At 50.9% G+C, this 25,077-nt stretch overlaps 1 protein-coding gene across 1 annotated transcript; it reads left to right on the top strand.

Moving 5' to 3' along the window:
• Positions 1 to 113: 113 nt before the first annotated feature.
• On the top strand, positions 114 to 22,365 carry Ccdc187 (coiled-coil domain containing 187). The gene is made up of 10 exons (XM_021195012.1): positions 114 to 426; positions 821 to 1,326; positions 4,736 to 4,834; positions 6,355 to 6,447; positions 12,627 to 13,750; positions 14,207 to 14,301; positions 17,560 to 17,629; positions 17,779 to 18,139; positions 18,406 to 18,577; positions 22,074 to 22,365. Exons 1-10 carry the CDS (start codon positions 284 to 286, stop codon positions 22,267 to 22,269), a joined length of 2,859 nt encoding a protein of 952 aa, XP_021050671.1. The 5' UTR covers positions 114 to 283; the 3' UTR covers positions 22,270 to 22,365.
• Positions 22,366 to 25,077: the final 2,712 nt, after the last annotated feature.

Genomic DNA, 25,077 nt, shown 5'->3' with positions numbered 1-25,077 from the left:
GCTGTCATGGGCCACCTGGAATTCTCTCCCACCCCATGACAAACTGCTCACCAGGAAATCCCACAGCCATTGTCTACCCAAGGCTAGTACTCATTGTCCCTACCCTCCTTCAGTGACTGTCCTGAGCATCAGGAGACCCACACTGGACAGTACCCAGAACAAAGCAGTGGCCAGTCCCTGATGGGTGCTGTGTGGTAGACCTACAGACTACCATGTGATTATACTGTTAGACCCAGGGTCCCAGGTGGTGTGGCTTGCCATCTGTACTCTCCTATCAGCTGCAATGACAACCCCGCTCACGGGTGTGATGCCCACCGCCTTAAGGGCAACCCTGCAGAACTGTTCCAGGGACAACCAGCAAGAAGGCCTCAACTCCCTCAAGGCCATGGGGAGAATGGCTGGTCAGAAGGACAGCACCAAGCCCAGGTAGTGTTTGTATGGACAGGACAAGAGCACCAGCAGTGGTAGTAGTCTTGTGGTTACCTTTCCCCAGGGGCAGCTTGTTCGTGGGAGATAGGATACAGAGGTGGAGTGTGTGGGTCCCTGGCCAAAGCTTGCTCATGCCTTTGGTTTTGACCTGGGTACTCTAGCCTCAGTTTTCTCATGCATAAATTAAACTGATCATGGCACCTGCCTTAAAAGATTGTGGTTAGTGTCTGAGGGAGAACGTCAGGGGATGTCCATGTGGTGGAGGAATTTTCTGGTTCCTCTTGTCTTAGGCTGTGAGGTAGAAACAGGGAGAAAGGGGTTTGGGGGATTATAGGACACCATTCATATGAGATACTGAGCTCTGACAGGCTATGTTGTCCCTCTCTCCAAGGGATGAAGTGTTCCATCCACACGCAGCCAAGGACAGCCTTCTGGCCACAGCACTGAGGTGGCCTGTTCTCTCCCAGCAGTTGAGTCTGCCTCAAACAGTTCCCTATGTGGCCTGGTCTGGCAATATCAAGGATCCAAGCCCCTACATGAAGGCCTGCAGCCTGCCCATGTGGTCTCCATGCTTGGACACTAAGGACGTGGACAGCTCAGTGTCATCCGGCAGAATGTCTTGCTCCTCAGGGGGGCATGAGTCATGCACACTTTTCCATGGGCCCTGGAAGGAAAGGCCACCCCTGATATTGGGACCCCAGCGCCAGCCCAGGAAGAGTAACCCTCGTCTGGAGCAGTTGAGGGACAAGATCCGAGCCCAGGCACAGTGCCAGGCTAGCTGTGCCTCTCTGGGCACCTCTGCCCCCTCTAGTGCCTCGTGCCTCTACAAAACCTCGGCAATGCTACGGCGGAAGACCCCCAAGGTGATGAATGCTCTTCCAGTGCCTGCTTTCCCAGGTCAGTGGCTGCTATGCCCAGCTGCTGTGGGCCATAGCTATGGGAAAAGTGGAGGGCAAGTGGTAAGGCTATGTGCGTAAGGTCCCCAAAGGGTTTGAGGACTGGGAGAGCAACGTAGCTTGGGGTGGGGCTTCTGAGCTGAGTTTACGGTGAAGAAGATTTATCATGGTGTCATGATACCATGAGATGAGAGGGAGGAGCCTTGGAAGACAGAGACCCAGAGAGCCTGTGGAGTTGTAGAAGGGACATATTGTTTGTCCTTGAAGCCTTAGAGGCCGTTTAAGCATGCCTGGACACTGTCAGGTGTAGTGAGTACAGTCAGTGTGGGATTTAGAAGGCCTGCCTGCCACCCACAAGCAAGATAGGCTGTGTTTTCTGGAGTTGGAAAGGTGGGTGTCAGTTAAACAAATACCTGAAGAGTGTCCCATTAGAGATGCTGAAAGCTAGGCGGCCACCTCGGTATTTTTCTAAGGAGGAAAGGATCTGTTTGTAAGGCAGCAGCTTTTTAAAAGCCATGGTAAAATACATAATATAAAATTAGTCACCTCTACTGTTTAAAATGCATCCTGTTTATCTATTTGTGCATATATGCATCCGCATGTGGGGAGCATGGCCACAGCCTAGTCGTGGGGGTCAGAGGACAGCTTGCAGGAGTCAGATTCTCTCCTTCCACCATGTAGGGATCAGTCCTAGGGATCAATCTCAAGACACGAGCCTTGGCAGCAAGCCCCTTTACCTGCTGAGCCATCTCGCCAGTCCCCATCTCCACCATTTAAAAATGTTCTGTTCATTTCAGGCAGCCAGTCCTTGTCATGGTACTTCTCCAAAAGTACCATCCTTCACCCTAACCCCAACATCCTCCCCTCCCCAGTCCCTGGCACCCGTCGTCTGCTTCCTGCCCCTATGGGTTTGATGACTCTGGACACCTCATAGAAATGAGACCCCATGGGACTTGTTCTGCAACTCTCCTCAAAGGAGAACATCTTTTGGAAAGTACAGATAAATACAGAGGAGGAGCCGAAGTCATCACTCGCGTCATCACCAACTCCCGGGAGCCTTTCCCAGCACATTGTCCTGGACAGTTTTCTGAGCTTTGTCCCTGTGTTAGTTACACCGTTACAAAATAGCTGAGAGAAACAACCTACAAGAGGGAGGATTTTCTCTGGCTCCCGTATGGGAGCGTTCTCACTTGACTCCATTGACTCTGGGCCTGCAGTGAAGCCGAGCTTCATGGTGTAAGGGCACAGCGGAGCCAACCTGCACACCACATAGTGAACAGGAAACAGAGAGAGACGATACGTTACCTTCCTCCTATCGTGCTCCCCTAGCCCATTCAGCTAGAAACCTATCAGTGGCTTAACTCGTTCCTAGAATTAGCATCTGGTCACCTCATGTTGTGTCACCATCTGGGATCAAGCCTTCAACACAGGAACCGTTGAGACCTTTTAATGTCAAAACCATACCATTCTGCCCCATACACCGAACGCTTGTCTTGGTATAAAATCCACTTAGACCATCTCCAAGAAGCTCAAAGAACTTCGGAACTGCTAAAAGATCTAGTCAACCTCTCCTCAGAGATGCAAGGCAAAACGTTTTGTTTTTTTAAGATACAATGTTAAGGGCCAAACATGCCCATTTCAAAAGAGAACAGAGAAACATCAGGAAGTATTAGTCCAAATGGAGATTGAAACCATCAGGGAAATCATCATATCCTATAGCTTAATACTTTTTAATGTATGCCTGTACATTTGAATGTGCACCACGTGTGTGCCTGGTGCCCGTGGAGGCCAGAAGAGGGCTTTGGAGCCCCTGTATCTGGAGTTAAAGGCAACGTGAGCTGCCTGGTGTGGGTGCTGGGAATCAAACCAGTGACTTCTGCAAGAACAGCAAATGTGCGCATCACCGGGCCGTGTGCGCATCACCGGGCCGTGTGCGCATCACCGAGCCATGTGCCCAGCCCCTGCTATTGTGTAGGTGTATGACCAGCATTTGGGGTGTGTGGGAACATGATGTGAGCTTGCAAGCCCAGCCCTAACCCTTCCACGCTGCAGCCTGTGTTGTCTACCCTGGGTTGGCTGTACTTCCTGACAGGCTTTCGGCACGTCTGCTGCCCTGGAATATCTAAGTTCCCGGGGTCAGCTTTGCAGCTATACTTCGCCTGCAGAGCTTCAGGCTCCGTCCTCATGTGGGGATCTTGACCCCCAAGAATCTCCTTTGAAATCTCAGCAGGAGCCTCCACAAGCTCATTATCTCTGTGTTCTACATGCCATAAAAATCAGCATCACGTGGACAGTGTTGAGGTCTGCTTAGCAGTGAGTGGGCCCACTTGGACTTTGACTGGCTGCAGTGGCCTTTGAGTGCCTGGGTGCCCGAGGACAATGAGGTGAATCTGTGGACACAGCTTTGTAGGTGTCCCTCTGCAAACAGGGGGCCCCAGCAGCTCTATTCTGAAGTTAACCTTTGTCCGGATCACCCTCAGCTCCAACTTTACGTAGGCTCTTTTCTGGCTAAACTGAAGGCTTTACAAATCCTCTGTTTCTTGCTTCTGATTTTCGCTGACCAAAGCCAGCGATACCCACACTGCACCCTGAATGCTGGGTTGCCTTGAAATTTCTTCTGTGAAATTGAATAAGCTACCTCCTTAAACTCAGCCTCATACACGGTTTCCGTGCGCAGACAAAATGCAGAGTTCTCTGCTACCATGCAGTACACGAGGCCTCCAGTCCAACTCCTTGCAGAGCCTAAATCCTCAAGAGTGTAGGTTCTACCATCTGCATTGCTGTCAGTAATCTGGTCTTCTGGGTTTATGTCAAAGTCATTTTATGGAATGGCTAATCTCACTTGTCAGTTTGATGAGATACAGAGTCACCTGTGCAACAGGCCTATCAGAAATGACCTTTAAAAAAAATCCTCTGTGTGTGTGTGTAGTGGGCACGTGTGCCATTGCAAGTGGACATCAGAGGACAACTTTGTAACATTGGTTCTCTTCTTTCATCTTTATGTGGGTCCCAGGGATTGAACTTAGTCATCAAGCGGTTTTATCTGCTGAGCCATCTTGTTGGCCCCAGGATTATCTTAATTATATTAATCAGGTGCCCACTGTGAGTGGTATCATTCCCTGGGCCTGGATCCTAGACTATATACAAAGAAGAAAGTGTACCCGTGAGATGTCTTTGCTCATAGTTGGCCTGAGCAAGCTTCCAGAGCAAGATGTTTGTGCTGGGTTTGATAAGAACGATGTGTGACTTTTAAATCACAATGGTATGTGTTCATATGGCCTTGTGGGATGTGTTTTCTGGCTTGAGGTGTTGAGTGGAAAAACAGTTTGAAGGCTTCCAGGGGCTCTAAACTGAAACTCCCTTCTGGAAATCATTTCACTATGCGTTCGTCTCTTTTGATTCGTCTCCAGGATCAGGAGTTCTTCGTACAGCTGAGCATAGAGGCAAAGACAGGGCATCTCTCAGCTTGAGACGGGAGCTCTCAAAGGTTCCCCAGCATCATACTTCAGGTGAGTGTCTCTGGGTTGGACCCTGATTCTAATAAGGACCCTGGCTAGGAAGGGTCATGAAGGGATTTCCTCGGAGTCTGGGTTCTCATGCTCTGCCTCTCAAGAGAAGGAATCAAAGTAGGAGGATAAAGCAGGGCTGTCTCCTAGCAGAGATGGCATCTGTAGAGAAGGCCAGGCTCAGGCCCTTCCCACATCCTTGTATTCTAGCCCTGTTCTGAACCCACACCTCTAGATCACTGCCAGACCTGAGGTTTGTTCCACTTTGTAGATGGAGGGCAACACTCAAGTTACCCTTGACTGACCCCGGGGATGCTGAATGATGGGTGGCGAGGCGGGAGACTTTTACATCTTGACAGCTATGGTTTTGCTCACTCTTCTGGTCAACAATAAAGGTGCACGGAGAGATGGCAGGTGTCTCATCCATGTAAGGACTTTAGGCTCACATGTTGCCGCTTAGACTGCGTTTTAGAGACTCAGGAGGTTTTGGAGATGCAAGGGAGGGGAGGAGAAGCATAGGAGAAGCATAGGTACTTTGGGATTTCCTCTGATCATGGAGACCCTGGACAATTTGGGAACAAGAGGGTTTCTCATGGAAAGAGAAAGTGGTAAGAGGCAGGTCCCTAGCAAGGTGTGAAGGCTGTTCAGTGCTCCAGTTGACACCTATTGGACAGCAGACAACAGGGGCATGCCCTGCCTTGATTGTGAGCCAGCAGCAGATGTAGGCAGGGTCCCAAGCTGGCTGACGGACAGGCTAGACAGAACCTTCTTGAGTTTAGTCCTATCTTCTCTTCTGCCTTCCATGAGATCCTGTCCTTTCAGCTTGTCTGATAACCCATTGTCCTTTCTCTGCCAAAAGTGTGGGCACTGGGCCACAGGTCAAGTTCAGAATGCAGAAGCCACAGCCCTCCCAGGCCCGTTGGTCCCCAGCTCTTGGCTGGCCCACTTTCTCCCCCCCCCCCCCGTTCCTTCCTCTGGAAGCAGGGTAGGATAAACAAGAAAGCCTCATACCCACTTCCTACTTCCTGTCTCTGTGGGTCTGGTGATGCTGGGAATGTCACATGACTGGGGTCCTACCGAACATGTCCTCCCACATTCTCCACCACTTCACTTCTTTCTCTTCTCCTCTTCCTCTTTCTTTTTAAAAGAGGACCTTACTATACAGCTCAGGTTGGCCTTAAACTCTAGATATTCCTGCTTCAGCCTCCCAAACAGACGATTCCACCCTAGTTGGCCACTGAACTTGCTGTGGGATATTGAAGGGGCTCTCCCATCAGAGTGATGTCACCATGCTTGTTAGTCAGAGACTAGACCTTTTAGCTCCAGCCTCCATCTTCCTTCCCTGGTGGGAACTATGTCCGGAGCAATGATGTTATACTTGCATTCCCTTGGGGCTTGGCTCATCCAGTCATTTATTTGCTCAGCAAATGCAGACCTAGTGTCAAGGTGAGTATATTGCCCACTTGCAAAATGTTTTCTGATTAAGGTTTCCTCCCTTCCGCTCTCTCCATTTCTTCTCGCAGTTCCAAGGACAAACTTCAAAAAGGTCAAAAATGCTACTTGCAAACAAGAGATCTCAAAGTCATCTATGCTTCGCAGAACTGCCAAAGGCAGAGGTGAGGCTTTCTTGCTGCTTCAGACGCCAGAGTCTGTGAGTCTAGCTGGTGAGGGTGACACAGTGCTGTGCTGGGGACATTGGCTACCAGAGGCCACTTGCTTTGCTATATACAAGGAGCTTGGGACCCTGGGATCTGAAGGTTCCTTGCCATAGAATGGACGTCTGTAACTCCCCAAGTGATGTGAGCTGTCCTTATGCCCCTGCAGACTGGAATGGCATAAAGCCATCTGGCCACACTGCTCATTAGAACAGTGACACACTAGGAAGACTGAGTAAAGTGGTACCCCTGCCTTTCTTCTCGCCTGAGGTGTGTTGCTGCCTTGCTGCCCTCCCAGGTAACCTGGAAAAGGGTGTGCCTTCCTGATTTGGGATCGAGGACTACAGGTGGAAGCATGCTTGGTGCTACCTGTATCTCTGTGGCACCATGAGCTGCCTGCAAGTGCTCGCCCTGGCCTATGTGGCTGTCTGTTTTGTGGCAAGTTTTCAGGGGATCTAGTTAGAGACTAGTGGTAAGCTCTGGATCTAGACCTGTGCTCCCTACGAGTGCACCAGGCATATTCTGCGACCATGCCTGAGCCCTTGTTGAGGTTTCCTGCTCCCGCCTGGCCTCAGCAATACCACTAAGACTTCCCAGGAAGGGAGATGGGTTGTGGCCAGTTTGGCAGGACTGAGCATAAAGGCCACACAGGGTCTGGGAGGACTTTTAAGGTGCCTTTTGGAATCTCTCTGCCTCAGTTTCCCCACCTCATGAGGCTACCATTCTGAACCCACCAGCATGGGTAGCATGTGCTCTGTGCACAACCTCACCTCCATTTCTGTTCAGTGCCCTGCCTCCCCTGCTCCCAAGCAATCTCTGTCTTCTAGTGTAATGAGTCTTTGCCTAGCACATACTATGCTTAGCAGAGGGTACACATGAATCTTCCAGCTGGCCAGAGGTGACACAGGTCAGGAAGGACAAACACCTCTAGAATCTAAGACTGAGAGACAGCAAAACTACAGGAAGACTCTGGAAGGTCCCCTGAACAGGCATACAATACAACCATCTTCTACATCATCATCCCCCTCATTCGCAGCTTTCTGTTGTTTTGTTTTAATGGCTTGCTTGAAAAATGACCTGCCGTCTGCCTGACACAGGGTCAGAGGGCGCGCCACCAGCAGCATTCATCATCGTAGTCACCGTGTCACCCTGATGGTAGTGACCATTAGTTTCTGTCAGTGACGAAGCCACAGCTGGGCTAAGGAGAGATGAGTTTGGGTTCAGGGGTCAGAGCTACAGGACTTGGGAATTGGATGAATTAGAAATTTGCTGTAGTTAACAAAAAATTAAATCACAATAGTTATAAAATATTCATCCATCCGGGCCAAAGGAAAATGAAGCCCGATATTTAATTTCAGATTATATCACCTCACTTTGCATTTTTTATCATAGATTAGGTTGGCCTGCAGCTTTGACAGGGCACTTGGGGACTCCATCCATTTCCACAGATTAAAAATCCTCCCATAAAAAAATTAATTGCCATTAAACTGTTCAGCAGAAGAAAAAAATGTGCCCATCAGGACCCATTTATCGACCAGGACTCCTCTGGTGGGCTAATGGGGAGGCTGGATGGCTGGGAGGGAGGCCAGTGGGGCCATCCTCCCTACATGGTGCCTCTGGCCCAGTGCCTGGCGCGGAAAGTGCGTGATCACTCAATGCATCACGGAAGGGCAGGGCTGAGGTGCCTGGGAAGCTCATTCCCATCCCTGCTGAGGCCTGGATGTGCTCAGCACAGCCAAACCCCACCCCAGACTCCAGAGTTCAGCCTGGGTTTCCACCTGCACAGCTGTGAAAGCGGCGGGGAAAGTCTGGGCACCGCTCCTACAGCCGTTCCTCATGAACAGCAGCTGGGCGGCCTTGGGTCCGGAACTGTGAGACTCCAATGTTGACCTTTCTTGGCCCAGGGTCCTGTTCTTCTGGGGAAGTGTCTCCATTCAGCGATGCAACCATCTCCTAAAACAAAAGCACATTTGCATACTAATGGTGCATATTTATTTACATATTTTTGCATAAAAGATTAAATCTTTCCTGAATATTTGATACTGTAGGGTGCACAGCATCCTCAAGTTTTTTCAGAGTTAATTGATGTGTCAGGAATGTGTTTAGGGCTATTTCAGAAATTGTTGGGAATTCTGTCCTAATTCCTAGCCAGTGTCCACTTAACAGGTTTTTTTAAAGTTTATTTTACATGCGAGTGTTTTACCTGTGTGTCTGCATATGTGCCATAAATATGCCTGGTGCCTCTGAAGCTGGAAGAGAGTGGGTAACTCCTTGATGGGCGTTACAGGTCACATGTGAGTCACCGTGCATGGGTCCTCTGGAAGAGCAGCCACTGCTCTTAACACTGGGCATCTCTCCAGCCCCTTAAGAACTCTTTAAAGTGAAACTTAACTCAGTAACTCAAAGAGCAGTTTTAGAAATCAGACACTCAAGCGCAGTATAAAGAGGACTGATTTGAGACTTACATGCTCAGACATTATCACAGGAAAAAAGAAATATATATATATATATATATATATATATATATATATATATGAAAACCAGCATGTCTCTATAAAAGCAGGAAACTTGCTATGGATCGTGAAATCATGGCAGTTCACAACATGCACTGACCTGGAGTCTAGCTGAGGTGTTTGAGGTGTGTGTTGTTGGAGTTGTGTGGTGTGATGGTGAGTGCTATGTGTTCAGAACTAAGGCAGATGTGAATCTTTGTGATGTAACATGGGTGAGCACTGATAGACATCTTCACGAAGCATTTGAGTTTATATTCATTCCGGCTTGATATGTGCTTAGAAACCTTTTTACTTTGCCTTTTTTTTTTTTCTGCCCTACATTCTGTTACACAGCCCCATATGGGATCAAAACCTACAGTTTAAGATGTTGAGGCTCAAGCCGGGCAGAGTGGTTCACACCTTTGATCCTAGCACTTGGGAGGCAGAGGCAGGCAGATCTCTGAGTTCGAGTCCAGACTGGTCTACACAGTGAATTCCAGGACAGTTAGGACTACACAGAAATCCTGTCTTAAAAAAACAAACAAACAAACAAAAAAACAAAACCCAGAAAACCAACCAACCAACCAACCAACCAAAATAGAGGAAGCAGCTGAGGTCTAGAGAAAGCACAGCCTGGCTGATGCCGGTCTTCTTCCCAGGAAAGGGAGTTTAAGGCCTGGAACACTGGGTGACTTGGAGCAGCCCACCCCAGTGGTGTTTCTTCAGACTATGCAACATAGGCCTTTGTTTTCCTTTGGCCTGGATAGGTGAATATTTTTCAACTATCATGATTTAACTATTTTTCAAAAATGCTTTAAAATTTAAAAAATATTTATTTTAAAGTTTTATGTGTATGGTTATTCTGCCTACATATATGTCCATGAGCCTCTTGCATGGCTGGTACCTGAGTAGGCCAGAAGAGACTGTCAAATGCTTGGGGACTGCGATTACAGGTGTTGTGAACTGCCATGGGTGCTGGGATCAAAGCCGGGACTTTGGAAGAGCAGCCAGTGTCTCTTAACCACTGAGCCATCTCTCTAGTCCCCAATGGCTACATTTTCTAAACTATGGCAGATTGCTATTTGATTTACAACTGTCAGGTCAGAAGAGGGAGGTGGGAGGAGGGAGGAGGGAGGAGGGAGGAGAAGGGCTTGACTCAGGTAGGCTGCCGGAAGGGGTCTGTGTTCAGGATAGTCTGACCTGTGATGTGCCCCATAGGGCACAGGGCAAGTCCTGGCTTGGTCTACATGGATGATCCCAGCTTGGGTAGTGTCACCTGGAGCAGGAGTGTGGATAGAGTGACTTGAAGCACACAGTGTATTCTGTTTTGCAGAGTGGACTAGACACAGTGGTATGTCTGTGCCTGGGACCATGTTTGTGTAAGAGCCTGTGCATGAATGTGCATTCGCTCCCATGTGAGTGTACCAAGCATGTGTATATGGTTGCCTGCGTGCATTTGAGTGTGGGCTCTTGTATGAGGGGCACATCTGTAAGCATGCAAGTATGCAAGCATGTGTGCTAATGTGAATGAGTGTATGTGAATGTATGTGAGCCTGTGTGGGAGCTTGTGAGTATGTGGATACATATAAGCCCATGTGAATGTGTACGTGTGTGTAAACACATGAATGTGTGGATCTGTGTGAGCATGGTAGTAGTCTGTGTAAGAACGCTGTGAACTCACTGTGGACGGTGGATAGGGCAGAGTGTTTGTCCTACAAGGTGGCCTTCTAGAAGGAAATGCATAAAGTATACTTGACTGTCCTCGAAAGCAAAGGCATGATGGGGATGCCCTGGAACGTCCACATTTTTCTCTGCAGGATGAACATTCTGTGCTCTGCCACATCCAGGTTGCAGTAAGTTCACAGCTTATGTGCTTGTTTAGTTTGGTTTGGTTTTCAAGACAGGGTTTCTGTGTGTAACAGAGTCTTGGCTGTCCTGGACTCGCTTTGTAGATCAAGCTGGCCCCAAACTCTCAGAGATCCATTTGCCTCTGCCTCCAGAGTGCTGGGATTAAAGGTGTGTGCCATCACACCTGGTCAGGTCACAGATCTTTTACACAGACTTCTATAGAGGATGGAACCTGTGTGAGCCTGTGAGTGTATGTGAGTCTGTGTGGGACTGAGCATCATGGCTTGTGAGTGTGTAAGAACGAGCCTTGTGAACATGTGAGTGTATGTGAGTCTGTGTGGGACTGAGCATCATGGCTTGTGAGTGTGTAAGAACGAGCCTTGTGAACATGTGGGAATGAGTATGTGAGAGTGGGTGTAAGGCCTGCCTCCTGTCTTTGTGGGACTTTGTAACTGGGGTTGTCAAGGTGGCCAGTCAGTGTTGGCATTGGATTTGAGATTATGAAGTAAAACCTTAAACAATCATGTTTGCCATGTGACAGTGGGTTTTTTGTTTGTTTGTTTGTTTTTTTGAGACAGGGTTTCTCTGTGTAGCCCTGGCTGTCCTGGAACTCACTTTGTAGACCAGGCTGGCCTTGAACTCAGAAATCCGCCTGCCTCTGCCTCCCGAGTGCTGGGATTAAAGGCGTGCACCACCACGCCCGGCGACAGTGTTAAGGGAAGCTTGGTTATGCTGGTCATTTATTTCTGTACCATTAGGCCGTCTAAACTTGTCTGTGAGCCTGATCCCACTGCTGTGACTCTAACAAGCTTCAGGGCACATTAATCTCTCTGCTAAGGTGTGTGGTCATGACATTGCTAGCTGTTGTGGCCCTGGTGTGGCTAAGTGGCCAGCGGCAGGTGTCATCTGGGGCTGTGGCCTTGTCATTGTTCCTGGTCAAGTGTAGGCTGTGTGCCTGGGCTGGTGTTGAACAGCCCACAGGTAGACCTGTTGGGGCGAGGTTTTATATAACCTCTATTGAGCAGGTTCCCGGGACTTCACTATCACAGAGATGCACCATGCTGGCTAGTGACTAAACGATTGGCTTTGTTCCCACAGGGGTTCGGATATGAGGGGTTTCTCTGTGGGCCCTTGCGGGGCATGCCAAGCTGTCTCCGGAATTGGTATGACCCCTTGCCAGTAGTCTGAGAGCCATGGGTCCTACTGTGTGTTTTCTATTTAAGATTCTGAGTTGGCTGGTGTGTACGCCTGGCGAAAAGGACAAGCCCTCGTGAGGCGGTTGCTTGGGCCCCCTCCTACCCTCTCCCGGCTCCAGAGCAAGGTCCCTGACACGGAATTAGGTACCTCATGCCTCAGCCTTGGCCTGGTCTGTTTTGCTGTGGCATTCGTGGGTGGGCACAGAGGACATTTCTTTGCTGCCTGGGAGGGTGGAAGCTGGGTAGCCAGTCTCTCTTGAGATTTCCCTCAGAGATGGAAATTTGGGTATAATTATCTTTACAAACCTGAAGAGAGAGGCTCTTCTCAGCTTTGGGAACAGATGTACTACCTGACCTTTTGTGAAGAGAGCAGATGGGGACGGCCACTCATGTGGTGGATACCCATCACCCCTCCATGTGCACCCTGTTAGCACACATAGAACAGGCGGCTCACTCAAAAGCAGCCCCTGTTCTCTTTTGTGTGCGTGAGGGCTGAGGCTGAGGCCTCTCCAGTCACCCCATGATGTCTCCTGACTGGAGGAACAGGTCTGTTCTCTCCTCCAGCCCTCAGACCCCAACACTACTTCGTCGCCTGTCTTTGCAGGCTCTGACAGGAAAGCGGCAGCTGTCGAGGTCTCACCTGCCCACACCTCATTGTGTAAACCCACGTCTGCCCACAGTGACCAGCAGGTTTCCAAGCATACACCCGGCCTGGCTTTCCAGGATCAGTCAGCAACTATCCAAGGTGCCATGGAGACCCTGCAAGACCTACGCCAACAGGTCCAGGCTGGACTGGAGCTTGCCAGGAGCCCCAGAGCGGCCAGGAAGTTCTCACCATTGAAACCCACGCTGCCACAGAACCTGCTAGGGAAGAGGGATCAGAGGCTCCAAAGCTCCCGGGACATGCGGGGCTCCTCAGAGACCGCTTGGACTGTGACAGAAGGGAAGAGCTCTTCCTTGCACAGCCAGCAACACAGGAAGAAAGCCTTGGCTGAGCACGAGCCTTATCCACAGAGGACCTGGACAGGACAGGGGCAAGACACCTCTTTCCTCAGGCCCGGGAGCACCCCAGAAAAACCACGTTCCTTCTCACAGCGGCCCTGGAGTGCCCTGGCTTGGCAGACCTACCCACAGAGGGCCTGGGACGCTCAGGGCCAGGACACCTCTGTCCAGAGGTCTGGGAGCTCCCTTAAAAAGCCAAGCCCCTTCTCACAGCGGCCCTGGAGTGCCCTGGCCGGCAGAGTTTACTCAGCCCGTGAAGATCGGGAGGGTTTTGAGCCCAGTCCATGGAACTCTGTGAGTCAGCCACATTCTGCTCTCCAGGATCCCTGGAATAATTCTTTTGTGCAGAGGTCCAGTCCCTACAGCAAGAGCAAAGGTGTTGTCCCTCCTCCCTCAAAAGTCAAGCCAGCTTGGCCAGAGCCTGCCCAAGACTTCCTGCAAAGCAAACCAGGAAATAAACAGGACACACCCTGTCCAAGGCCACGGGGGTCTCTGGGCCAGCAACATAGCTCCGAGTCCTTACGGGACTTCATGCGTCAGAAGGCTCAGGCCCGACGGCAGCAGGCCCTGGAACAGAAGGCCTTGGCTGCACACACTCTGGAGCTGCGGAACCAGAGGCTGCGGGAGGTATACCGGAAGCAACGAGAGGCCGTCCTTGGCAAGGCCATCCCTGTGGTCTCCCAGAGGCGCCCTGGCATCGTCACCTTTGTTCCCATGCAGTCTGGGGTATGTGCTGTGTGGTTGACAGAAAGAGGATCAGCCAACCTTTGAGCCCGAGGCTCTGTGCTACCCCTGGCTGCCTACTGCCTACTCACAGGTGGGGGCTGGGTGCCACTGGGCCCAGGGGTAGACATGGCATTGGCTCTGGGCAGCTTGCAGGCATTTACCTGAGACAGAGACCATGCTAGGGCAAAAATGATAGGCATGGGGCACCTTTGTCCCTGGCTGGGTGGTGACAATGTTGGGAAATATTCGTAGCTGAACTTGGTTCCTCTTTGGGTCTTTGGGGGAGTCCCTGCACAATATCTGCACAGGTAGACAGGGCTACAGGGACCTGTTTGCTTCTTCACCCCTAATTCTTTGGAATGCTCTGAGAGTCTAGCTTGGAGCCCCTGGTAGGGACTGGAGTCCAGCTCTGAAATGAAATGTGGCTGCAGGTCTTACGTGTACTCTCTGCTTTAGGGCATGGAATCCCCCGGGAGCCTGGGCTCACCAGTGCGGACGTGGAGCAAAGTGACATCTGGCACGGTGCTTGGGGACCAAGAGGCTCCAGACAGGTGGGTGGGGAGGCAGGGATGCTCCTTCTGGGCCAAAATATAGGAGCTCAGAGTGTGTGTGTGGGGGGGGGGCAGGCGAACTCAGGGTTTCTCTGACACTGCCCGTGTCAGTAGTGACTCCCTGGGGTCATTCTTTTCTACTGGTCATGGCACCCCAGTGTTGACAGAGAAGAGACACTGTTGTGTTTCGCTGAGGTGAGAGCATCACTTCGGATAAGCCAGGGCTGATCTCAGATATTGGCTCTGACAAAATACTCACCTTGGTTATTTGAGTCAGGGGGTCTCATTGAGACCTTTGGCTTGTGGATTTGGGTGGAGATGTGATACTGTCCTGTGTTCTTGGCCTGCGTTTGGAAGTTTACAGTCATGGTGGGAGGCTGCTCTTTTCCTTGGGGACCCTCTGAGGGTCTCTGAGGGTGGCATACTGGCCTTTGGAAAGCCCCTTGCAGGCATGAATACATTCCCAGGTTTTTAGGTATTTTCCCTTCAGTTTTCAGGAGCTGAGGCTGTGCAGAGAGCAAATGGGTCCCAGCCACAGAGCCGCTTGCCACCCTCTCACGCAGGCCTTTTTCCCTGGGAACTGAAGTGTTCACAGCATCAGCTTTCAGGGTTTTGGTTTCAACGTTCAGAATTTTAGTACTTCAGGATCAGGGTTTTAGACTTTGAGGAATTTACTCTTTGGGGGTTTCAACATTTGGCATTATGATTGGCCCCAGGTACCAGGAAGAGGACTTGACCTAGGTGTCTAGCTCCTAATCTGTTACCTCCTGCCCCAGGTGCCCCACATGCTTCCATAACAGGAGACCCAACAAGGGGAACACAGAGCCCCACTCCAAGGGGATGTGTGGTGTTTGCGCGCTGTTTCTTTATAGAGTTCTTTGAAGAATTTGCATGCTGTTTGCCACGGTGGCTTCAGCACCTTCAGTCCCCACCAGCAACGTGTGGGAGCTGATTCTTGCCTCCTTCCTCCCCTCTCATCCCCTTCACTTACCACCAGAACAGGACAGATCCTCCCCTCCCTCGCCTCTTGGTCTTGCCAGCCACTCCCTGGCCTGGCTTCATTCTGGTCCCCTGCTAAGGTACCCATGACCAGGACAGAAAGGGCGAGGCATGAAGCTGGCATTGGCAGCTTCTCTCAAAAGGTTGCTTCCAGAAATGGCCTGCCTTAGGCTCACTGGGGACATTTTGGAAGATGTTTTTGATATTGGCATTGGGAGGAACTTGAGCTGACCTCCTTGATGTCTACCCCTCTCTATACCATTAGCCCTGGATGAGACGGATCACCCTCCTCGTCTCTCCTGTCCTTCCTCCTTCCTTCCCCCTCTTCCCTCCTCCTTCCTTCTGACTCCTCGCCCAACTCCCATCCTTCTTCTCCGTAGTTGGTCCCTGACTGTAGCCTGAGATTTCATGTCATGTCTGAGGGAACTTCTAAAGCAACTTCTAGCTCCAAACAGAGGAGGACTCAGGTCCAATCGGTTACCACACCCATGGGTCATCCTGCCTCTTCTAGCTCTCTACCTGTTAGAGAGGGTGTCCCTATCACTCTGGAAAACTGTAGACCTCTCTCCCTTCACTGAATCCTAGACCGTTTTTATTCCCACTTTTTAAAACTATGCTAAAATGCACATAATATTTACAATGATAACCATTTTTAAAATCCTCAATCCATCTGGATTTTGTTTTAACTTTTTGCTGAACTGATACATAAAAACATAAAAATTGTACATATGGATAGATGGGGTGCATGTGGTGTTTTGATACTTGCACACATTGCATGATATTTAAATTAGCTTAAATGCATCCGTCTCCAAACATTTATCATTTCTGTATGATAAAACATATTCAACACCCTTCTAAATTTTTGGTGTTTTACAGTATCTTTTATTAAGGGTGGTGAGAATAACTTCAGCTAGAGCCCGGTTGATCAGCTTCTCCCCATTGGTATCTTACACATTCCCCTCTTGTCTTCTGTGCTGAGTTTGAACCCAGTCAGAGCTTCATGCAAGTTAGGTAAAGCCCTCTACCATTCAGCTACATCCCTGGCTTTTTGACATGTATTTATTTATGACAGGATCTTACTATGCTCTGCCTGGTTTCAAACTCCCAAAGAACTATCTGCCTGTGTCTCCTGAGTGCTAATATTAAAGCCCACTTCCTAGCGTTAAAACCAAAAGCAGAACAAACAAAAACCAGCCTTTTATTCTGAGGCAGGGTCTCACTAAGTGGCTCAGACAGACGTTAAACGCATGATCTTCCTGACGAAGCCTCCTGAGAAGCTGGTCTTATCAGGCCCATGCCACCATCTAGCTTCATTTTTGTTGGTTCAAATAGGTTTGGAGATTTCATTGTGTAGCTCTGGCTGGCCTAGAACTCACAGATATACACCTGCCTCTGCTTCACAAGTGCTAGGTGGGACTTAGAGCGTGTAACACCACAGCAGGCATTTGCTGTTTTTAATATGAGGGTCTCACTGTGTTCAAGTAACAGGGCTCTGACTTAAGCTTCCTAGGTGCTGAGCTTGCAGACATATACCCCAGTGCTTGGCCTGATGCTTTTAGGTGCATAGCCATGGCCTCAGCTGTAAGTACTGTGCAGTCATCCCCACCATCCTCCCTCAGAATCGTCCCCTCTTCCTAAGTGGATCTTCTGTCCCTCCTTAACACCAACCTGGAAGCCCCTGTCAGTCCCTACATTGTCTGTCTGTCTGGCTCAGATGGCTCAGGTGAACTCAGAGACGTGGAATGCTGTCACATGTGTCCTTGTCACTGGATGTCTCTGAGGTTCACCCCTGGTATAGCAGGTACCATTCTCTCTGTGCTTACATATGAGAAACATCCCACTGTGCGCCTGGGCCTCGTGATGCTGCTCCATCCTCTGTTCGTGGACACTCTGTTGTTTTGCCTTATCTGTTGCTGTGAGGATGCTGTGCACATCCTATACGTTTACCCATGCTGGAACATGTGGTAATTTGGTGTTTGATATTTGAGGACTTGCCGGACTGCCGTTCAGGAACTGCAGCTTCTGCCATTTCTGCTAGCCTTTCTCTGTGCCGCACCCACACTTGGTCCTCTTTCTCCCGAGCCATGTGTGGCCTGCTCTGTGGTGTCCTAGCCCTGACCTCTGGTCTGTGGTCAACCCTGACTCTGTCCCTCACAGATGTGCTCGTTGCCTCTCCTTGCTTCACACGTGTATTTTGCACACAGTGATCAACACAATGCTGCTGGGGCTGGGTGCCGAACCACTCTCCTCTCCCCGCAGCTTCTGTCTGTGTTTGAACAAACCGTGGAACCGCACTGAGACCCAGGACACTGGACGGCCCCTGGAAGGCGTGAGTGGCGCCTCTCTGCTACCACCTACCGCTTCCTCCCCTGATCCCATGGAATACCAGGTCCTGCCCGGGGTGGGGGTGGGGCTGTACATCTCCCTGGACCCCCAGGAGACTGAGTATCTGGGCCCATGGGCCCCCTGCGCTTCTAGTACAAGCAAGCCCGGCTGCAGGCACTGGAGACCATGGCTGAGGCCCTCAAGCAGCGTGTTGACATCCTAACCACCAAGCTGCACAAGCCGACGTCTCCTGACACATCTGGTGACCTGGCCTCTGACATGCTGCCCTTGCGCCCCAGCACAGCACCTGCCACCCCCACACTCATTCCACACTCTTACCTCAGAACCATAATGTCTAAAGGGGGCAGAGAAAGTCCCCCGAACTTGGTGGATGTACAGGCCGAGCCCCTTCTCCTCAGCACCTGCTTCCAGGATGGTGAAATACTACCATGGAGCCCAAACTGGGAGCTGCCAAACCCAAACCTGGGGACCCACATTGAGAGCCAGCCCCAAGGTAGGGCTGGGCAATGGGTGTCAGGCCTGCTGGATGACCCCTGGGCTAGGAGCAACAGGGCCCCATTCAGTTTCTTGTCTGGAGAGCAGGGTGGCCGTTGCCCAGACAACGAGGGTGGTGACAATAGCTGATGCTCCCAGAGTGACACAGGCCATAGCTGTCTCATCCTGTGTTGGGGTTGGGGGAGGCTCTCTCTGAAGCCTGCTGCCTACCTGCCCTACTTCCCCAAGGGGCAAGAAGGCCAACAAGACCTCCATGCTCCGCAGGTCCTGCTTCTAGCACCCCTGCCTCAGTGTCTCAGGTTGTCCCTCACACTCGGCCTTGCCCTGCTGGCACATCAAGTCGTGGGGCCCTTTCCAAAGAAGCCATCCAGGGGCTGGAGAAGAAGCTGCAGAGAGAGATGGCTACCCTCCAGGCCCTCAGTGCGTGCATGAGGAGGTGAGTCCAGTCTGCCTTTAGGTCTGCCTCTCGCGTCCTCTGTGGAGGGTCTTAGTGTTAGCCTAGAGGACACAGGCAGGAGTCTGGGTGCATCAGGTCGGGTGACAGAAGAGGGACACAGCCCCTAGATGCGGCATAGGCTCTATGGTCTCTGGCACTGGCCCATTTCACACATCTAGTTTGCCTCTGACCTGCACCCCTCACCAGGCAGGGAGACAGACAGTCCTTTGTGGTGTCCCATAGACCTTGGGAAATCAGTTTGTCTTAGCTTTTCCTCATTGGTTGGTAGCAGGCTGAGTTATCTCAGGACTTTGACATGGGGTTCACCATCCCATGTCGAGTTCACAGGACTTATGACCCGTGTACCTTCCTCTGGCCTTGGTCCCTAACCCTGATTTTAGCCTTTTCGGGTGCAGTCCATACATGCTTGTGATGTCCCTTCTGTAGTTTTTATGACCCTCATTGTGCCCTCACACCCATCTCACCGTGTTTCCTACCTACTCTTAGACAGGCCCATGCTACCCCCACCACATCCAACTTTTAGTGGCCCCCACTGAATTCCCAGGTAGGCAGGGTCTGGGAGTCGTTTGTGCTGTAGGAACTTTGCTGATGACCCCAGCAGTTGCCTGCCAGAAAGCTAAAGGTTTTCTCCACCTGCAGCTGTGGTTCCTGTCCTCTCCAGGACTGAACATCTCCTCTGTCTCCCAAAACATCTTCCCTCCCCTGCCTGCTGCTGTCTGACTCAGGCGCTGTCCAAGGCGTCCCCCAACATTAGAAGTTCTGTGGTCCCCTAGTGCTACCCTCACCCCAGCCTGCTTCTGTGATCCTTTGTGCTTCTGACCAGAGGGACCACTCTGTGTCTCTCTCACTTTGTTGTCCTTAAATTGAAGCATCCTAGGTAGGTAACTCCAACAGAACTGTGGCCAGGACTGAAACTGCACATTCTGGAGAGGACTGGGAGGCCATTGCCACAGAAGCCCAACTGGCCCTGTGTCTGCGCTTGACAGGGTTCACCAGGATAACCCCCGACCTCAGTGTGGGCCCCATGCACAGGGACTGTGCCTCACTGATGGTGACAGCTTGAGCTGTCGATTTTGTTTGTTTGGTTTTTTTGAGACAGGTTTTCTCTGTGTAGCCCTGGCTGTCCTGGAACTCACTCTGTAGACCAGGCTGGCCTCGAACTCAGAGGTCCACCTGCCTCTGCCTCCCAAGTGCTGGGATTAAAGGCGTGCGCCACCACGCCCGGCTTTTGAGCTGTCTTCTACTTGGCATCTGGTTAGTTGTCTTAGAAGAGGAGAGGGTATGTAAGCCAGAGATGGTACATTCTCAGAGCAGGAAGAACAGGCTGTGACTAAGATGGTAGGATCCAAAGGGAGGCTGCTTCTCCACAGCTGGCCCAGCCATGGAGGAGGGAATCTATGTCACAACTCAGTCCTGCCTGGTTACCTCGAGTAAGCTCGTGCTTCCCCCCCCCCCAGTGCATCCACTTAAAGCAGAAAGCGATGCGACATTACAACCCCTACCCCTTTTCCTCCTGGAGCCTGGACACTTCTTCCCAGCACTAGGGAGCCCACCCCTAAGGAACTTGGTGGTTCCCAGATGGTGAGGTCTGTTGTCAGCACTGATTCGTGATGGCCAGTAGGGTGCAGCATTGTGTCGGGATTTCCCTCTGCCCATTCTGTAACCCCACTCCAGCATGGACTGTTCCAGACTTTTGGGAGGGTTAATTTCAATATCCCATGCTCTTAGATGAATGGACAGGCTAAGTGACCCTAAGGTCCCAGACCCAGGTCAGAAAATCTTGGCCCCAACATTCCTGACACAGGGGTCGTGACCTGGCTCCCCCACCAAGTGTCTAGCTTGTTGGAATTTCTCGGCCATTTTATCATCTATGTAGTTCCTGCTAGCATGAACAGAGATTTCTAAGTGTCAGAATATATTGGTTTTGTGTTGGATGTGTTCTTCGCCATCCTGGGGCACATATCTTGGGCTGCAGGTTGGACACACCTGTGCCATCTTTCTGCTGTGTTCCTACCCCAGATGAGCATACCTGGTGGGCCACAGAGCTCTACAGGACCAGTACTATCCCAAAAGTCCAGGAGAGACCAGAAGAGGCAGAAATGATACTCAGAGCCTGTTTCCCAGAAAGGCGGGGGTTCGGGGAGAGCAGGGAGGAGGTTTGTTAGCCTTACTGAGTGATCAGTTACAGCTTGGCAGGCCTGCCAGGCTACTTCTGAGGAGCTAAGCCAATGCTTACTGTTCCAGGCTTGTGGTTTTCCTTCTGTTCCCCTGAGGTGCACCATCTAGGGTCTGGACTCTCATGCTGAGTCTGGGTGGAATCTTCTCCTCACCCTACAGGCACTTGGTGACAGCCGAGGGCCCAGCCTGTCACCATCTTCTCACAGTTGAGAACACTAGTAGTTCTAGACAGCTGTCCATGGGGCTTGATCCCACCCCTGTTCATGTTTAACTGCACCTCATTTCTCCTGCTTTCTGGAATCTGCTTCTATGTATGTATCCCTATCGTGCCTTGCAGCCTTGATATATGTCCATATGCTCAGAAAGAGCTTTATTCCAGGCAGGGGTTGGGTATGGACATACCACATCCTTGCCCTGCACAGTACCTGACTTGAAGAAGGCTGGAGTTAGAGACCTGTGGGCCCTGAGGGCTTCTGGACAAGGCACAAGTGACATATTTGGTTATTCAGGTTGAGTCCAGGTCACTATGTACCAGGGACAGATGGTGCCTCTGGGAGAAAGTTGAGTGACCGGAGGCTGTGTTCACCGCCTACACCAGCCAATGTCTATATTCATCGTCTGTGCTTCAAAGCCTTTTAATCCCTGCAGCTGCTGCATGCCCACCTGCACCAGGCAGCTTGCTGCCCAGTGTGGCTGTTTTGACCTGGCTAAAGGCCTTTCCTGTCTGAGGGAGGACGCTGCCTGCGACCATGCAGAATAGAGAATTAGAATCCTTAGTGATGGCTCTGCTTCTCTCCTGATGCCCCAACTCTACCTCACTGTCACAGCTGTAAGGCAGCGGCACAGTCCTAGCCATGGAGTGAGTGGTATTGGGAGTTATCGCCCTCATTCCACAAAGCCTTGTGGATGGTATTCTTAGCGGCTTACAGGGATGATCAGAATAGCTATGTTGCCACATTGAGCTGTGATCCCACCTTCAGAGCTGGTTGTGATGGAGCTAACACTGCACACTGGCAGAGCTGCTACACACACGCACATACACACACTGTGACCGTACTTGGCTGATGGAGGCTGTGGGCTACTGGCCATCCTACAAATCATCCACATGCAAGCACCACATGCTCATTGATGCTCTGTGGGTCACAGGCCCATCCTCTGCCCCGGCTTAAGCCCTCACGTCTGCTCTAGACACATTGCCTGGATCTTAGGACATTCCCACTGAGTGAACACTGGGACCATCCTTCCCTTCCCCCATCCTAGTCATGACTTCACTCATCACGTATTCATTGTCTTCTAGCTCACTTGGGGTGCCAGATGCGCCAGACCGCACTCGTGGCTCCCTTTGGCAGGAGGAGATGCCAGAAGCCAAAAAGGCAGGCTTGGCAACGCCCTGGACCACCCGGAGCTGCGGTAAGGGCGAGCCTACAGATAGGCCCTGGGCTGGCTGGTCGGGTGGCCAAGGGGGCCTCCCATGGGCCTCTTCCACTGCCTAGCTTGAGCTTGGTCTTACAGAGGAGACCTGTTTCTATGTGGATGGCAGCCACACGTCAGTATTAAAGTGTTTTGAGGCTCTCCAGCCCCTACCACCTACTCTGCTCCTGTTGTAATTGTCATGACAGTTGTCATTGCGGTCTCTAGAAGAGCCACCCACACTCCTGCAGCCAGGAGTGTCACCATTGTTTCTTTCCTGTGTCTGTCAGCCCAGGTTCTTCCTTTTCTTCGGTACTTAAGTGTCCTTGTTCCTAGGGTTCAGCTTAGGAAACTCAGGGCTGAAGAGCTGGCATGGGAATAAGGCATTCTCCTGCTGATAGCAGAAGCCACAGAATCCCTGGAGCAGGGGGTGGGGCAGAACCAACCTACCCTCGGGGTGCATCCTGCTAGTGGTCTGTAGGGCTGCAGTGGGAATCTTCCTGCCCAGTGTGATATGGAGCTGCGTTGGAACAAGTCTGAGACCCTGCTCGCTCTGTCATTGCTGTTTGCTTATTTTCCTCAAAGGATGGGTTTTGAATATGGTAGTAAAAGCTCATCTTGTAAGCCCCACACTTAGAAGGCTGAAGGAAGATGATCACAAACTTAAGGCCAGCTTGGGATACATAGCAAGACCTATCAAACGAAAAAACAACAGCAAAGCAAACACAAAAGTAAATTACACACACACACACAAACACACACACAAACATACACACACACACAGACACACACGAGACAGAACTGGGGATACAGCTCAAATGTAAAGTCCCTGCCCAGCATGTGTAAGGCCATGGGTTCAATCCCCAATATTACACAACGAAGCCAGAGCAAATAGACAATAGAAGTGGTCATGCCTGGCTTTGAGAAACATGGAGAGTAAATGTGACCTTTAGCTGTGCCCACATCCCTAACCGGACAGAAAAGTCCTAGGGCTGGAGAATGCCTGGACAGTTAGCAGAAGCCCAGGCAGGGCGGGTAGGGGGTGTCTCAGACTGGGCTCAGAGCCAGGGAAATACTGGTAAGTATGTCAGCTCTTATGTGTACTTACAGAGAAGTGTGTGCGTATATGGTAAGGGGTATCTGTGTGAGAAACAGCAGGCTCTGGCTCTGGGGACTCTCCACCTAAAATAGCATATCTGGGGGCTTCAGGCAAGAGCTGCCAACTCTCTCAGGCCCCAGGGCTACAACAGACCTGTGAGCTTGACATAATATCTGACCTTGATCAGAGGTCAGGTCCAATCCCAATGAAATCTGTACTTTAGGGGCACCAGGCAGGTGACGTTCTGAGCCAGAAAGGACACGACATAGAGATCCTCGGCCAGCAAAGGCCCTGGCTGGTGGTTTTGCTACCTGCCTTGCTGCTGTGACACAATACCCAACTAGAATAAAGCTTAGCAAGGAAAGGCTATCTTGGCTCACACTTCAAAGGTAGAGGCTGCTCCTGTGGAAAGACAGGGCAGGGGACCTGAGGCTCAGTCCTGACCTGAGTCCACTGCATGGCAAGAGCAAGGTGGGTCTTCTTAGCCTACTCTAGGTAAACCCCAGAGAGGCTTGTCTCCTAGATGGCTCCAGAGCCTGCAAGTTGGGACATTAACGTTCCATGGGCCTCCAGCCTGTTTCTGGGCAGCTGCCGTAACAGCCTGAACCTGTGCCGAACAGAGATGTCTGGGCTCACAGTTGAGAGGTGGGAAGTTCAAGAGCACTACCCAGGGCCTCTTATTTCCCAGCACATAGCAGAAGGCCATCAGAGCCATTTGTGTTCATTTGTTTTCTTTTGAGACAGGGACTCATGTAGCCCAGGCTAGGTTTTATTTAATCCACTATGTAGCGAAGGATGACCTTGAACTTCCTATTCTCCTTTCTCTACTTCCCAAGAGATGGGAGATTACAGGCCTGTGCCATTAGAGCGGTTTAGGGGGTGCTGGAGACGGAACTCAAGGCAAGCACCTAATGAGTTACACTCACAGCCCAGCCCCTCCCCCTTATAATAAGTCCTTTCTGTGTATACTTACCTGCACGGATCCAGTCATCCTTACCTCCTAACCCCGTTACCATGGCTACTAAATATCTACATAAATTTGAGAAGGCACATATAAACCAGAACAAAGCCCTGTGCCTCCCCTGAAAGTGTAATCTAGAGACAGTGAGATTTCCAGAACACCCTTTGGTCTGCCCACCACTGGGTGGGTTAAATGTGCCCTTCTCCAGACTGACTGGACAGGGTCTGATGCTGTATGGGAGACAAGAGCAATTTCTGATCACAACAGGAAGGCCATCTCCTTCAAGGGTCTGGCCCACTCCTTACATGGGGTGGGGGGTGGGGGTGGGGAACTCTGTCTTTATCCCTTAGCCTCATTTGCCATTCTCTGAGCAGAACGTGCTGGTGGGCCACAGGGACAGCAATGAGAGGGAGGTCTTCAATTCCAGCCATTATTACTATAAGCAGCCACACCAAGTGGAACTCTAGGACTTCAATTCCTAGGCAGCTCTGCTCAGTAGGACGTTTATTGGTGGAGGATATTGTGGTAGCCATCAGTCATGTGTGGCTGCCAAGACCTGGAACTGTAGTTGGTGTGTGATAGGGTGGAGTAGATTATATGTGTGTGTATACATGTATGTGTATACAGGAATATGCATGTATATAGTGTGTGTGTGGAGAGAGGGGGGTATGTGCATGCTCCCATGTGAGCATTCTTATGTCGAGGCCAGAGAATAACCTTGAGTGACAGTCCTTAGACGCCCCGCCCTGTTTTTTCCTCTCGCTGGCTGGAGCCCAGAATGTAGGCTAGAGTGGCTGCCTTTGAGCCCGGGTTTTGCTTTTCTGCATCTCT

This window comes from Mus pahari, chromosome 3 (genome assembly GCF_900095145.1).
Source record: "Mus pahari chromosome 3, PAHARI_EIJ_v1.1, whole genome shotgun sequence".
NCBI lineage: Eukaryota > Metazoa > Chordata > Mammalia > Rodentia > Muridae > Mus > Mus pahari.
Note: the sequence above shows the minus strand (reverse complement) of the source record. Positions and strands in the feature narration are given on the sequence as shown.

What these genes read in the sequence shown, in the direction of transcription:
- Ccdc187 (XM_021195012.1), top strand. Translation starts at nt 284, where the DNA reads ATGACAACCCCGCTCACGGGTGTGATGCCCACCGCCTTAAGGGCAACC. An exon ending in TCCAGTGCCTGCTTTCCCAG is followed by an intron (nt 1,327 to 4,735) that starts GTCAGTGGCTGC and finishes ATTCGTCTCCAG; the next exon opens with GATCAGGAGTTCTTCGTACA. An exon ending in CTGGACGGCCCCTGGAAGGC is followed by an intron (nt 17,630 to 17,778) that starts GTGAGTGGCGCC and finishes CTGCGCTTCTAG; the next exon opens with TACAAGCAAGCCCGGCTGCA.